The sequence below is a fragment of the Rissa tridactyla genome, chromosome 2 (assembly GCF_028500815.1).
Source record: "Rissa tridactyla isolate bRisTri1 chromosome 2, bRisTri1.patW.cur.20221130, whole genome shotgun sequence".
Taxonomy (NCBI): Eukaryota; Metazoa; Chordata; class Aves; order Charadriiformes; family Laridae; genus Rissa; species Rissa tridactyla.
Window position 1 is genome coordinate 89,651,421 of NC_071467.1, and position 16,197 is coordinate 89,667,617.

The 16,197-nt window shown below is 40.1% G+C and overlaps 1 protein-coding gene across 5 annotated transcripts in view; it reads right to left on the reverse strand.

Annotated features, from left to right (window-relative positions):
• Positions 1 to 16,197, reverse strand: part of PIGN (phosphatidylinositol glycan anchor biosynthesis class N) — a 109,706-nt gene that overhangs the window by 61,218 nt on the left and 32,291 nt on the right. For all 5 annotated transcript variants that reach the window (XM_054190420.1, XM_054190423.1, XM_054190419.1 and 2 more), the window contains exons 6-11: positions 15,112 to 15,236; positions 13,724 to 13,854; positions 9,721 to 9,837; positions 4,921 to 4,961; positions 3,039 to 3,098; positions 1,867 to 1,959 (exon numbers count right to left, since the gene is read on the reverse strand). In XM_054190420.1, the coding sequence (XP_054046395.1) occupies positions 1,867 to 1,959; positions 3,039 to 3,098; positions 4,921 to 4,961; positions 9,721 to 9,837; positions 13,724 to 13,854; positions 15,112 to 15,236 (567 nt within the window). The remainder of the gene's footprint in view (positions 1 to 1,866; positions 1,960 to 3,038; positions 3,099 to 4,920; positions 4,962 to 9,720; positions 9,838 to 13,723; positions 13,855 to 15,111; positions 15,237 to 16,197) is intronic.

A 16,197-nucleotide genomic window follows, 5' to 3' on the forward strand; every position in this document is an offset into this window, starting at 1 on the left:
ACAAGACTGCAAACTGTATCAGACACTAAGCTAAAAAATCACATAAATGTTCCAAGACTTTGGAAAAGGAATGAAGCCACACTATCGATACATTGTCCAGGAAACTGGGTGTTGTATTCTTGCGTGTGTAACTCTTGAGTGCTGAACTAGTGCTCCTGGAAACCCAGACCTGCTCTGAAGTAGGTAAAATAAACTATCCCCCAGCCAGTGATTTTCACAGAAGGACTTTTACAGTTTGCAGGATAAAGGGAAGATATGGCCAGAAGTGCTACCAGACTTCAGTGACAACCCCTCTCGATGAAACCAGTATTATTTATGCCGGGTAGGAACCACTACACTGCAGTAATACTACCGAAGCAGTGCTATTAGATCGATTAACCTGCATATGGATAAAAATAGAAGGTTTTGATGCCGTTGGAGACACTTTGCCCAAGGCTCTTCAAACTATCTTTAAGGCCTCCTGCAGCAGCCTGACTCAGGTCTGACTGCTGGTGTAAAGTGCAGACAGGAACTTTCTAGTGCGCTGCTCCCCAAACCTGACAGTTTGAATAGCAACCCACATGTCTCATCCTATCCATCCAAGGCAACATCCTCTCTCCAGGGAGCGCAAACTGAGATCAGGTCAGTCCATCACAGGAAAAGTAAAAACCCACTTGGCATATCTAAGCCAGTGCGCTACTTCTGCTTCAGCAGAGAAACACAAAGGAAATTCACACACAGTCCTTCCAAAACAATGCTAGAAATAAGTCAGCCAAGAAAAAAATAGATAATTTAGCACTACAAAATGACAAAATAAAAATAAACTTCAAGAAAAGGAGGACTAGAACTTTTTCTTTTTTAAAATAATCCCCCATACACCAATTTAACTGAAGAAGAGACGAGTCACATCCTTAATTTCTTAAAAGCGGAGATCTTCCAATTGTGGAGGTTATACTGGCATCCTTCAACTTCACGTCCTGCCCACCAGTAACCTCCTCTGCTACACACCAGCTTTCCAAAATAGGTTTGGAAGTGACTCTGCTGCTGACACTGCCAACCTAATATCCACACAAACTACCTTTGTGAACCTGGCATTCAAGGGACAGAAGGTGCTAATCTCTTGTAGGTGATCTCATGCTAGTTCCTTGTTCCACTGATATCACACTGATTTCCTGACAGGGCAATAGCTCTTGTGTGGCTCAGCTGCCTGTCTGTGGAGAAGATGGTTTTCCCTCAGAGCATTTCTATGTCTTCCAAACCATGATTTTTGGATTTGGGACTGTTTCTTATTCCACCGTCTAGTGAAACAAGAACCCTTTTTTGTTTGGACCACATGTGTTCTCACAATAGGATAATATCCAATATTAGATGAATCAAGACAGAAGCCAGAGATGAACACTTGCAGAGCAAAACAACAGATACAACAGCATTAGCTAAAAGTTAATTAGGCCACTAATTTAATTTCTTTAATGGACAGGTGCCTGTTACCTTTTTGATCTGTTTGTATACTCTTCCTGCCTTAGAGCCTTGTCTCCCAGCCTCTGTTGCAAAGGCAGTTATTTCCTTTTGCAGGTATCAGCACTTAGATTCTACCTACATTCTGCAAGTAGGTTTACATTAACGTCAATATATATAAGTATTTATGTTAAGAATCAACAAAAAAGTTACTCATCCTTCTTACAAAAAAGGCACTTATTAAAGTCTTTCAAACTCCTTCAGATATGGCTCACAGCTAGTCAATCAACATCACCCAGTACGCACATTCAATTGTAGTCCTTTGAATTACAGCATGTTAGATACAGCATTATGTCCTAGTACAATTATTTTTTACAAACAGCAACAACTATTATTCAAAGAAATATTTTTCTTTACCACATGTTTAGTTACCTTAAATTGCTCAAGAATCTGAACAGCGTTGGTAAATATGCTCTCTGCTTTGAAATGAGCACTATTGTTCAGATATTCAAGAGGTAGAGTTCCCTGGGGAAAAAAAACACATGTATATACATAAAAAAAAAAATTAAACGATGAAACAGAAATTTCTCTAACTGAATGGTGGTCCAAACCAGCAGTAAGAATACTTCAAATTACTGCTGAAATAACTACTGTAAGTCCTTTGAAAATACTCCTCTCGTATAATTTCACAGCATTACAGGGACTGTTCCTAACATCCCACCTCCTACAGAAACGCAAAAAAGGTCAATAACAAAAGTCGTTATTAAAGTATACACTATATAGTAATCCAAGCTCAACCTTTAATCAGATGCCATTTTTTAAATCCTAAAAAGTCTTCCATCCAAAGACTTGCCTGGGCCTGACTCACCCAGGAGTCATGATGGGAGTTCCCATGCCCCCCCGGGTTGGGCAGCTTTCCCTGCATCACCAGCAGTTGACTGCAGGATGCAGGGACAGAATTTGGGGCACAGTCTCCAGGAGAAATATTTTGAAAAATATGCTGTAAATAGGTGCTTTGAAAATGAAACAAGCAGCATGAAAGCACGCTAATGTAATGCTAATTGTCAATTAGATATTTATGAGACAACCTTTGGATTATGTAATAATATACAAAGGAAACTCAAAGAAAAGGCCATCTCACAGTGAGGGCACTCACTGTTCACTAAATTAGAGGCTTAAGATACCGTCTGAAGAAAGTACACTAGTTTAAACAAGAAGTAATTAAACATTAAATTGCAGGAACCAGCTTGTTTACAGGCCCAGCTTCCACGATCAAAATCAAGTGTTATTCAAACCATATTGCATTTTTTCCCATCCCTAAAAAAACAAAGTAACAAAAAACTTTTATGTAGCTCAAGAGTATAAAGTTGCAGATTATAAGATCAGCTGCCTTTCCAATTGAAAGCACTATACAATATCTAAAAAGATTGAGTTTACACTCCAAACCGAAGACATACATCTAAAGCTAAAACTACAAGCAGTCTCCATAAGTTATAGCAGTTTTCCAAATTTAAAACCTTTCACCTCACGTGCCTCAAGTCTTGTCCCCAACACCTCTTTGCGAGCAGATTTCTATAGTACAGAAAAACATTTGTACTTCTTACCACAGAATTCAGAGGGAAAGGCACACCAATAAGGGAAGCCATCAGTGGTGCAATATCAGCCTGTGCAAACAGAAGCATTCCCATTTTAAGACAGTTCCAGCTTCTAGAGCTAGTAACTTCAGTTTAATTTTAACGTATCTGCATTTGCAAAAGTAAATGGTATAATACTGTGAAGTTATAACACACAAAACTCCTTTATAGTATTTTTTGTTTCCAGTAGTCATCATGGCATGATTAGATTCAAAATGCGAGGCTCCAGTACTGACAAAGCTTCAAAAATGCATTTCTTTTAAAAAGCAAATGTAAAACCCCACAGTGTTTATTCACAAGAATTCAGTACCTCCTTCACTGCACTCAGAGACATACCACTTTTTATGACTGTTTATACCACCAAAAGAACTAATTTCATATTTACAGTTTTAAGCAGTACACTGAATATACTGCTTTTCACAGCACTCCCTATCCCATGTTTCCACGGTGCCAATTACTCACCTTCTCCCCTCCAGAGGGGAATTCTGCACTTTTACTCGTGTCCCAGTCAGCCCTCAGGAAGGCCCCTCAATCTATAGCAAGGCTTCTCATAAAACATTACCATTACCTTCTACTTGTGATGATAAACACTGGCTCTCACCAGGTTTATATTTGCCTTTGATATAAAACTATGCACCAAAATTCTTTGTTTTTCCAGCATAAATCTGAAGAAACTATACTGAAACCACAGTCCCACACCTACTACAGTACAAAAGCTCTGTCTTTGGGGACTCCGTTACCCAGAACAAAGCGACACTTGAGACTCTTGCATACGGTCTCACAATAACATCCCCATAACTCCTGCTAATCTTGAGAGAAAAATTCATCTCTAATTTTGTACCAGGGCTTTGCTGAAAGCAGCTGACCCAGAACATTCCCAACTTCAACTTCCCAGCACAAGATTATTTGTCTTGTTTGAGCAGGTTCGGACTCTGTTAATTCATATACTGGGTTTCATAGGATGATAGGAAGAAAGAAGCAAACAAGCTTCAGGTGCACACATGTATATGCGTTATCATCATGATTTGAAAAAAGCTTGGCTAATTTAGTATCAAGGGTTAAGTTGTCCACCTTTTTCTTCCTTTACAGTACAAATTGTCTAAACTGCTAAGTGCCTGGGTCATAATCACAGACCTTGTGGAAAAAACCCACAGTTTAACAGTATAGCAAGAACTGGTTTTGATTCAATAACGATAGCAACTTCTGGAAAAAGTTACAAAATACAGACATTGAAATAGATAGCTCTGAAAACCTACACTAAACATACACATGGCTAACTTTAAGTGTAGCAAAAAACATACAGCAGATGCTCACAAACTTGGGAAGCATGGTCATTAGACCATGCTTTTTTTGTGTTTAACTGGGCACAGTCATAGGAGTACCAAGGAAGTGTAACCTCCAGCCCAGAATATTTTCAAAATAGAAAAGAGAGGGAAAGCATCACAAGTTCCTCCTAAAGGTTTGCAAAACCAAATCCCACTCTGAAAACACGATAGATACTACTCAAGTTACTTTTAGATAACTCATTGAGTTTTCAAAGGAGTACCTGGCATATTGTACTGCACTCTTTCTACAATGGCACATGATCACATAACTCAAAATGGTGTGATAATGCATCTTCAGGAAGAAAAGCTGTACGTAGCTGCCACATGTATTAACAAGCAATTTAATCTTTTTCATATTATGTTCAGTATAGGCACGGTTTCTGCAACTCTAACATTTAATTAACACATTTCAGGGAAATGATATGTCAGTGTGAACGTTCATTCAAATTCCATCAATTAGTTTAAATCACACAAAACTCAATTTAAGGAAAAAATTTATGAGCTATTAAATTAGGTATGTTTGATACCTGATTGACATCCATTCTCTTCAAGTCCTCCAGTTTCCATTCTGCAAGAAATAACAGAGCGCATGAACAGCTAATCTACACAGATTTGAGAAGGATAATTCAGCTGACATTTAATGTCTTGTTGCTATTTTCTGTAAAGTGTTGTTACTAAAGAAAATTATAATTTGGCTTTAGGATGCTAGCTCAAGAGGAGTTACAGATGAAACTCAACAGGCAGAAACAATAACATGTATTCATTTCAGTTCACATTTTCTTTTATCCATCAGGATAAATTGCTGCCTGCAATTGTGACCCAGATCAGTTGAAGAAAGATCCAGGTTGTTTTTTTTTTTTTTTCATCACAGTAGAGAAAGTGATGCATTACCTCCTGTGCCAACTAAAAGATTAAAACTCAGGTTTAGGATAAGGGCTGTTTAAATCTCTTCAATCGTTTTTTAAAAAGGTTAACCCAAGGTCCCCAATATACTGGCACAGAGTGGTACAAATATACTTCATGTCTGCCATAAGCAATACTAGCCAAGAGCAGGCTCAAGGGAGAAGTTCAATGATTTAGCAATCAGAACAACTATAACAAAAGCAGAGACAAAGCCAAATGTACAAGCCCCTAAAGCTGTGGCGCATCATACAAAAAGCTGGTTCAAAACCGTATTTTCCTGCTCTCCATTAGCCTCTAAGGAAATAAAGAGGAAATTGCCTGTTTTCTTTGGGGGTGGAGAATTATTTAAAAACAGAGTTTAGCAGACTTAGAGTTTTGTTTCTTTTTTTTTTTTCATGTCTGCTTTTCCTAATGTTTAAATTTGCTGCCCCACTACCCACAGCAATAATATGAACAGAAAAAAAACCAAGCAAAAATACCCTAAAACAGACAACACAAGGTGGTTGGTTTGTTTTTTTTTATTCAAGCTAAAAAAAAAAAAGACACACAGGAAAAAATGATAGGGGCTGAAACAGACTTGCTGATACAGAAGTTAAAATACTGTCAATGACCTACCTAGAGCAGATCTCAAATACAGCAGTAAAGACAATGGGGGCACCTACCCTCAACTGGGGAACCAAACAATGTTAGCAACAGGGGCACAGCCACCTTCCTCAGTGCACAAAGCTAAACGGGCCAGTCACCACTTGCCAAAATGACACTGCAGAAACACCACAGACGTAAGCAGAAGTCTGCCTAGTACCTCAGACCGTTGATGGTATAGCCACGTTACCCAAAATTATCCTTTGGGTTTACGTGAGGTAGAAGTTTAGATGCACCAGAAACAGGCTTCGTGAAAAATACCGGTAAACCATCGCTCAAAGGTCTGGCTCAACCTCATGTATTTTCTCCAAACAGGCACCCAAATCCAAGACCATACCTCTCTTTCTCCATCTTTTGATAGTCCCCATCTGTGCCAGACCCAAACCAGTCTCAGCTGAAAACAGCCCGAGACAGGAAACATCCACATTTGCAGTATTGCATGTACCAAACTTATTTTCAGCAATTAGTTCATACCACTGCTAATTTTGGGGGTCTGAGTACAGGTCCGCTGTTATTTGGTCCCAAGAGCACCCTAAAGAGCAGCCGTGTACCTTAACAGCACCGAGACATACAGTTAGAGCAAGTTCCCATGGCAACGCAGGGGAAGTATTATCAGCATTAATCATGAATTGTGTTAAACTCACACCAAAATGAACAAGTTTGCTTCCTTTTGCTTCCCAGAAAAGGAAATGGGTTTATATTTCTAGAGGTATAGACTCTCATTCATATTTCTATTATATAAATGCATTGTTTGTTTTCCTTTAAACATCATTTTCCAATGAAAAAATATTGGAAAATTGTCTACATGCACACAATGTGCTTAAGGTAGGAAGAAACTGTAGCTCTGCTAGAGAAAAAGCTAGCTTTGTCAGAAGCTTTTACATCTCCGCTTCCCCTACTCAGACATTCCCAAAAGGCACAGAGTTGAAGACATCTGTTTCAGACTGGGAGCTGTATGTCAGACACTGAGCCCAGGAGCTCCCGAGGAGCAGGACACACCTGCAGACCGGCCGGTCCGGGCTGTACTCCCAGGAGCAAGGTGTCTCGGGTGTATGAGGTGCCCACGCTGGTTTACAGTTCCAGCTCACTGTCGAGGTCTCCTGTACAGAGCTCAGCAGTTTTCCACCCGCTTGATAAGGGTTTTTTTTTTTTCCTTTACCCTGCCCTGCTTTTATTGCAGCCCACCAGGCAGTTGGATGGAAACAGTCCAGGGGAAACAGCAGAGAAGCACTGATTCAAGAAGACGCTGAGGCTACCTGAACCAAAGGAGATCTCACGTAAAACCTCACAGAAGCAAAACCAGTGAAGGTGTACACCGAGCTTCCTCAGCCGTGGCAAAGCAGGCTGAGCTCCCTCCAAAACAGGGATGTGTATAGATGACAACAACCACCCCACGTCCTTCTGCTGCAGAAGGCTATGCCTTCACTTACAAGCTTCTCTGGACCTGTGTCCCAAGGCCACCCGGCAGGGCAGACGCTGAGGAGCCTGAGAGCAGCTCTCTATTGTCTTTCTTTCTGAACAAGGGTCAAGCCAACAGCCAAAAGGGTAATACCACGCATCGCCAGGATGCAGGGCTGCCATCACAAATCTTTCCAAGATGATTGCATGGCCAGGCCTGAGGGAAGGCAGAGCACAGGTGAAGGGACTGATGAGGAGAAGGCTGTCATCCCAGAGCAGACACCGTGCCCTTCTGGCCATCCAAGGAGCACATTAATCTTTCTGTGACAAATTGGACAGACTAAGTCCTGCCTGTTGGCACTGCCTTTGGGATGGCAATGATGAGAAGAGAGACAATTCACTGAGCTGCCTACAGCCTGCTTGCACTGAACAGAGCATTAGACGTTTGTCAGCATTAGAAATACTCTGCTCTTTCCGTGAACTCTTAACTCAGAGAAATTCAGAATAATTGTCAATAGATACAAGAACTTGAACACTGGTGCATGCAATCGCAAATATAAGTCTGACACGTGCATACGTCAGTGACAAAGCAGTCTTGAAAACACTCTCCTCCTGCACACAGTCTCAGCTGCATTTGTAGGGAGCAGAAAAGGCAAATCCAAAGAACTTTAAGGGACCTCTTTTAAGTGTCTTTTCTTTCATATGTTAGCTTTGTGAAAATACCTGGGACCGTAACTTAATGGAATAGCTGAACTGTATTGACCTGCGAAAGCGCCAAGTTCCATTTCAATAAATTTTTCTTTACTATTAAGCTACGTAGCCTACTAGAAGCTATAACGTACTACCATAGAGAGAATAGTCACTTTTTAAGAAGATACTTATTACTCAAATAGATTCAAACTCCCAAGATACTCAGACTCAAATCTCCAATAGAGATTATCCCTGGCAATTAAGAACCTGTAAAGATAGCGTCTAAACAAACCAACAACATGCTCAACAGCTGCAAAGCAAGTCCAGAATGAAGGGAGGAGTTTCTGATGTTTGCTTTGGGGCGTTTATTTTTTTGTCTGGTTGTTGGTTTTTTGTTGGTTTTTGGTTTTTTTTAAACCATCATAAGGAAAATATGAAGCAGGCGTAGAAGGGTGCAGACACACTCCCTCCTTTAAGAAAATACACATTTCCTAACAGATGACAGACAAAAAGCTTTCCCAATCATGTACCTGGAAGTAAGCTAAATACTCATCTTTTTTGAAATGCTCTCACACCACTTTCATCATTACTTGAAGTCAAATGCTGAGGTTTGTACTAAAGCTGCTCAGAATCAAGGAAACTGACGGCTGTAAAAATCAACTATTACAGATCAACCCTTGGAGACATCAAGTGTTCTCAGAAGTCTAGCAGATCAGCCAGACACCAAAATCAGTTGGTTTTACTCTGTGTTCTATTTTTTATTCTACAACTAATTTTCAGTTTTATCAGAGATGTCATAGTTTTACATCCGCAGTTAATCACCAAGAGTGAAACGTTAGCATGCTCTATAACTAACTAGTCCTTTATGTTTAATCTGTTACCAAATACCTTGTCAAGAGCAGGGTTAGGTTGAATTAATTTTTGCCTGTTTCTCTTCTCTAAAGCAGCTTGATAAACAACCCAATAAAACAGAAAGTCATTACCTCATTGATCGCGAGTAACAACCTGAGAGATTCAAGGCATCTTAAGAAACAGAGCAGGCTACAAGAATGGGGCACATGAAGGAGGAAGAGCTTGCACAGTTTAATCACACATGGTTCTAGAAATCCATTGATATTTCAGTAAGCCAGTATTTATTGCATTATATATTTGAAATATTAAAAATGAATTCTTTTTTAAAAGGTTTACTCTTCTTAAATAGATTACAAAGGGGAAAAATAACAGTAAGGAGTCACAGTTTTTCATTGAGAAAGACTGTTTACATTTCTACAACAGCCACAAGAATGCAAGTGAGACAAGACAGCCCCTGGGAAGTCCCTCAGGGTTGTGCTGTGAAGCTAGAAAAGTCTTAGGACATGCCAACTTATCATGTTTCTGTACAAATAGCTTTTAACCTCTGGGAGTCTTCCTAAGAATTAAGTCTGCTCTGGAACTAAGTTTTAGGAGTGCGAATAGCCTCCTGTACCCAAAGAGGGAAAGTCTTCAATTCCATGATTAGAAAAGAAAAACAACTCTGACATCATCTACCCAATTCTGCTATATCCTCCCTAGGCATGCCCTGTCACCTCTTCCTTCCACACCACACAAAGCAAGTCATATTTACTGGAATAGAAATCACCGAAGATCAACAGGTGAAATGGCTAAACACCTCCCTTTCCACCAAAATCTTGCACTTAAGTTTATATTTTACCTACCTTTCAAAAAATTGTCTTCAAAGAACTGGGATGTGACTTTCTGTGGATAATTCACCCCAGCACCCCAGACAATCAGAGGTGTTAAAGTTTCTGAGGGATGACCAGCTCCATGGGATCCTAAGATACATGAAGCAAAAAAAAAAAAAGTGTAAACTTTAAGACACATGGTGTAAAACCAAACAAAACCTATATATATATGCACACACGTAATAAATTCCTGTTACAGTATACATACTAAAATCCTGTGACAGACAACCTATTCCAGCTTCATAGCTTATTTTTATGCCACTACAAGTAAAGGCTAAATTTAAGTTGCAAGTTGGAAAGTTGGTACCACTTAAGTCAAGCCTATAAAGATATAACTTTGTATATTAAAAAACTCAAACCGTTAACATACAGAAACTAAAGCCTAAGTATTTGAGAGCCTCAAGATGTAGAGGAATTACCTGCTCAAAACACATGCACGTGCCTGTCCTGAGCATCTCATGAAAACCAGGGATGGTTGATTTGAGTAAAATTACGCATGTCCCCAAAAAGTAATATAGAACTGATCTCTAGTCCGCAAATAACAATTAGACTTCCATTTCAAAATCAGGAGACTATGTATTACAACTGTCATCCTCTCCCCGGTGATAGAAGTTCATATTTAAGGTTTTAAAGCCTGGTGGAACTCTCCTTAAGAACTGATAAAACATGACTTTCTTCCCCAGGGAAATTAATTCCCTCCAGATTAACATATCAGCCACCTGAAGAAGGACGCTTTAAAAGTATGACATCTCAACAGCAGCTGCACTGAAGGAAAAGCCACACAAGCTTGAAAGAAAAGCTTGAGAGTCACTGAACTCAGTGGCTGAGGTACCACAGCAGTGAGATAACCCAGTCTCAAAGGGAATGACATTATTAGACAAACTCTACGCCGGTCACTGCAGTCTACAAGATTACACATTTTCCTTTTTTTTGCGTAGACACAGGCTCCTCCCTCTGTGCGTGGATATATATATATTTTAATCATTACAAAGGACAGAGAATAACACATTGTTTTAAGGACAGCTTTTTTTTTTTTTTTAAACAAAAACAAACCAGAATTAGGTATGAAATCGGGAATTGCATTGAGGCTGTACAACAATCACAATGGCAGAGCTGAAGAGCCAGCTTTGCTTTCTTTAAACAGCCCTAAGCTTAAGAACACACACATCTGGGAATAAGATTTCCAATGTTCAGAAATCCCTCGAAAGACACTCTCTGGGCTCAAAAGCCGCAACAACTGCTCTTCTTTGCAGAGCTTGGGAAAAGAGCAGATGGAGAGAGCGCTTCCTCCATCCTCCAGTTATTTCTTTCTATTGCAGGAGGAAAGTGCATTTTTTGGTGAGCTTTCATTTTAGCCAAGGCACCAGCTCCATCAGCATTTTACTGAGACAATGCCTCCATGGATACTTAAAGGGAGATATAGCTGTGAGAGGCAGCTGTATCCACCCTCCCCCTGTTATAAGAACCAGGTTTCAGCCTGATCTCAATTGTAAGGGCAGGGGGGGAGGGATATTTGATTTTCAGCTGGGTCAGTTCCCTGTTCCACCCCCTCAGCACCCTCCAAACACAGCTTTTCAGGGGAAAGGGAGGGAAAGGGTGCTGTCATTTTCTGTTCTCTGGTACAGCGTACCACACAGTAGTACTTATGCCAAGACGGTAGCAGGAACAAGTGGCCAAGGTGAGGGTGTGTGTGGGACCACCTATGTTGGTGGTCAGCAGTTCCATCTGAGATCACCTCAAAGCAAAATCATGGAGTCAGACTGAGAAAGCAAGTGATTTTATTGGTCTTTTCCAACAACTACAGTTTCTTTGATCATGTCAAGTTCAGAACGTGTTCTCTTCCTTAATAGGTCCCCCCTGCCCTTTTAATTTTTAATTTGCACATCCCATTCTGCAAATAACCACTGAAAGACTGCAGCAGTTGCTGATACTACAAGCTCAAATAAAAAAAAAAACCACCACTGAACTAGCCTTCAGACCTCTGGCTATGGGCCTAAGTGTCATCTCTGTTTTTTCTCTTGGACTCACTAAAGTCAACTTTAAAGTTACTAACACTTCTGGCAGAGGAGCAAGCTTTTTCTTCAGACAGAAAGAGATAACAAAAAACTACAACAGACCAGTGGTTCCCAAAGCCTGAAGAGTTCCTCCTATCGCCTTTTATTCTTCCTTCAAAGAATCCAGTACATAATAAGAACACGCCAGCAGCACGCTCTCGCAGTGAAGAAGGACAAGAGCACCCGGGGCTGTTAACAGGAACACAGTCCAGGAAACAGATTATCCTCCTCTATTCAGTACCTATGAGACAACCTCTAGACACTGGATCCAGTTTTGGACCCCTCCAGTACAGGAAAGACATCAATCATCTGGAATGAGCTGAGTGGGGGGCCCCCAAATTGGTCCAAGGAGCTCTAGGCCTGTGAGCAGAGGCTGAGGGACTGGGTTCAGCCTGGAGCTTTCAGGAGGACGTGACAAAGCATCCTGCCTGGAACCCACTGCCAGGGGGTTTGAGAGAAGATGGAGCCAGGGTCTCACTGCTGCGTGTGGTGGGAGGATATGAGAAAACGGGCATAAGTTGGAACAAAGGAGGTTCAGATTGCAGATAAATAAAACTTTTTTTTCCTTCCACGAGGGCAGGCAAGCAGCGGAGCAGGCTGCCCAAAGGGGTTGCATAGGCTCCATCCTGTGAGGTTTTAAAGGCCTTCCTGGATAAAGCCCAAGCAACTGTGTCTGATCCCAAAGCTGATCCTGCTTTGAGTAGGTGGTTGGACCTCCTGAGGTCCCTATGATCATATAACACACACACACACACATATATATAAATATATATATACATATACACGTACCTCCCTTATAAAAAAATATTAAATGATTACTTGAAACAGACAAAAAAATATTCCAGAATTAAAATTTTATTGCAAGTTGCTGTCAGCTCAACAGTAAATAATATTCAAAACTGACTATTTTGCAAATGAGCAGATGGCAATTAGGCTGATTTTGAATAAATATATGAATATTTTGTCATCTCTAATGACAGAAAAAGTCTGCATCCTTTCCCTTTGAAAAATTTAGGATTTCACACACAGAATAAGATGCTGAATTTTGCCTGAAGTTGTTTAAAAGTATCACGGTTAGGAGTTACAAGCACACACAGCATCAGAAGAGAGCTTATCACTTTCACTGGCTGCACACAAGGGCAGGAGTGTTCTTAACGTTCTTGAAAAAAGGAAAAAGGAGAAAAAAAATATTTGTCTAAATGAGTTCACCACCATAAACTCTTCTCCTCTGCCCTTAATCTAGTTACACCAAAGTTGCCTCAAGTCATTTGGCCACTGTGGTCATGCCCATCACAAGTGCTCTCTGTGGGTACCAGCCTGGCTGGCCACCTGCCCCACTCTCCTTTCTGTACTCTCAGCTGCTCCACCCACACTTCAGTGCCAGCCTCCTCTAGAATGATCACACAGCAGTCCCATCCTTTCTGCTGCGCCTAAAAGGCCAAAACAAGCAAAAAGACCACCCAAAAAAATGTTTTTCACCAACTCCCAGGCAGGTCTGACACCTTTCCCAGGTGCTTCAAGAGCAAAGTGATAACTATTTCTGCCCCACATAGGCTACAACAGCTTTGCAATTGGCACCCAAATAATACAACCTCACCCTGCTCAGGCTAGTTTTCCACAGGGAGGCTGACAGAGGTGTTTTTCAGGTCTTCTTCTCACTACTAGCAGCCACTAAGGGAGTCAAGCTTTACTCTATTAATTTCTTTTTTACTGCCCAGATAAGCAACTCAGCTGTCATAGGGCTGATGAGGGACTCTGCAGCTAATTAACCATTTCCTAATTTGCATGGGTTTCATACACAAGCAACACTTAGGATATCAAATCAAAGCAGGGGCTCCAAATCTTCTAGTGTCACAGAGCTCCAATTGTACTCTAGATACTCATCCATAAACTCAGCTGACTCAATGTTTAAAAAGGCTCACCCCAATCTGTCATTCCATGGTCAGAAGTTAAAATAAATGCAGTTTTTCCATCATTTCCATAGAAATTTTCAATCATCGAAGCAATTTCTTTTATACCCTTGTCAACTTTTTTAATATTCTCCTTGTATTCCCTAGAAAAATAAGAAACAGTGTGATTAAATTCCAGGTGGCTCTCACACTTGGTATAAAGCAAATTATCCATGGTCATAATGCCCAGTCCTTTGATTATAGGCAGCTTTACACTCTACAGAACCTCAAGCTAACAAAAGGCATCCTACACACAAGATCTCTTCTCCTCCAAGTTTACATGAGATACTAAATGGTCACAGGACAGTTTGAAGGTTCCTGAAACTACAGTCTCAAATGGATGTTTATGTATATTTCAAATCTGACCTGTCCTTGATTGAAGACTATAATTTAGTCACCCACAGCTATCAGGCAACTTAAGGAGAATGCCAAAACTAAGGAATTCTGGAAAACTGAAATACCTTAAACTGTAAGTTTCAGAAATTATTCAAAAACTTTAATCCAGTAACTAAATAACAAACAAGGATCTCGCCATGCAGGGACTGTTTCAAGATGATTCACAGGTCAGCACAGATCCCACGGTTTTGTGGAATAGAGGCTAAACCAAAAATGTGTATATTTTTAGAAAAAGTGACTGCAATTACCTTCCAGCAAACTAATTTTCTATTTGTTGCTGTTGCTAAAGTCAGTTTTAAAACTCTGTCTTCAAAAAATCATAACAAAAATAACATGAGACATACAGCAAGTATGAACGTGGGGACGATGTAGGAAATTGGAGCAAGGATTTTGAAAGTATGCAGGGATTGAGAGAAAGACATAATATCCTACATTCAAAGCATGTGAGGAAATGAAAAGAAAGTTCTCAAATAGCGCACTTCAAGTTGAATTGGTGATGACTACTGTTAATCTAAACTCTTCTGTTCGTTCAAGTGTCCTAAGGAAAACTAAAGCATAATGCTGAAATTTGCAGCCATTATTCCTGAACTTACTGTTGTCTACAAATTCAACCATACCATTTCAGCCATAGGGAATCAGAGCATTGTTCCCATTTTATATTTGAAACTAAAATTTCCTACATGTCCTCTAGATCATGTATTGACCATAACTAAGACGACCTGCTAAAAATCAGACTATAACCAGGCACAGGTTTATGGCAGAAGTCTGTCACTACTAAAAGGAGACCCTAAAACCAAAAAACTACAGAAAATTCAGAACATAAGTAATCACGGTGACATACATGACCTATCGTAGAAACTCTCAAGACTGCAATTCCTGTTTCAGACTTGATAAATAGCACTGTTACAAAAGTTACTGTATGCATTTAAAACTCTTAAGAGAGATACGGTTAATCTCTCAATTACCTTGAGTTTGGCCGATGAGCATGTCCATTTGTGTCTATGCCTAGCAAATGAAGGAACAGAACCACTTTGTCTTCATGCAGTGCAGAGAACAATGTTTGATTACTTCTGGAAGAATTAAAGAAGCTCTGTATGGAATAAACCATTAAGGATATTAATCAGAGTACAATGGAAAAAGGTGATAGGCAGACTATTAAAAATAAAATGCAACTGTTTTCATGTCAAAATACTAATAGTTACTAGAGTTATGAAAGAGAAAAATAATTACTTCCCAATTTACTTCTTACAGGATAACTACCATCAATATAGTCAGTCCAAAATTTCAACTTAAGACAGGTAACACTCCTCAAGTTGAGGTGGTTTTTTGGGGTTTTTTTGTTGTTTTTGTTTTTTTGTTTGGTTGGTTTTTATGTGTTTCAGTTTCTTTAGGCAGAAATACCAGATAACCGGTATCATCCCTTCTTTGCCTCCTATGTAATCACAACTACGCACCATTCTCAAGATCCACTTATGGCTTTATATTTCCATTGATTTATCGATTTCAAGCTAGAAGCAAAGGTCTCAAATACTCTTGCTTTGGAAGCAGGTGCTGCAGGACTGAGATACCAAGCTACAAGTTGCTTGCAGAAACCAAAGTAAAACAGAACAAAACAAGACACGCTTTGCAAATACATGAACTACAGAACATACATCTGCCTTGCACATGTCCTACTTAAGCATCCCCGAGGCAGATGCCGGGGGGATTTTCCCCTCAGATTGAATGAGTCTTGACATGGCTATTCTGTGTTAGACCAGCCATATTACAGCAATGCAAAATGCAGGCAGACAGCTATTCCAACATGATCTCCTTAGTGACAGCGCTGCCCATGGAAACAAAGTTGGGTACCGTTTTAGTCCAAAAATGCATCCAGAGATCCTTTTCAATACACTAATATAAAGGAAAGCATCTTCGAATTTCACACAAGAGTCCAGGGAAAATACTGATAGAGCCAGTGAACCATGTCTACCACCACAGAACAGAGCAGTCCACCCCACACTTGTGATAGTGGTGGAGCTCCTAAAAACTAAAGCTCATACCTTGTGTAAACA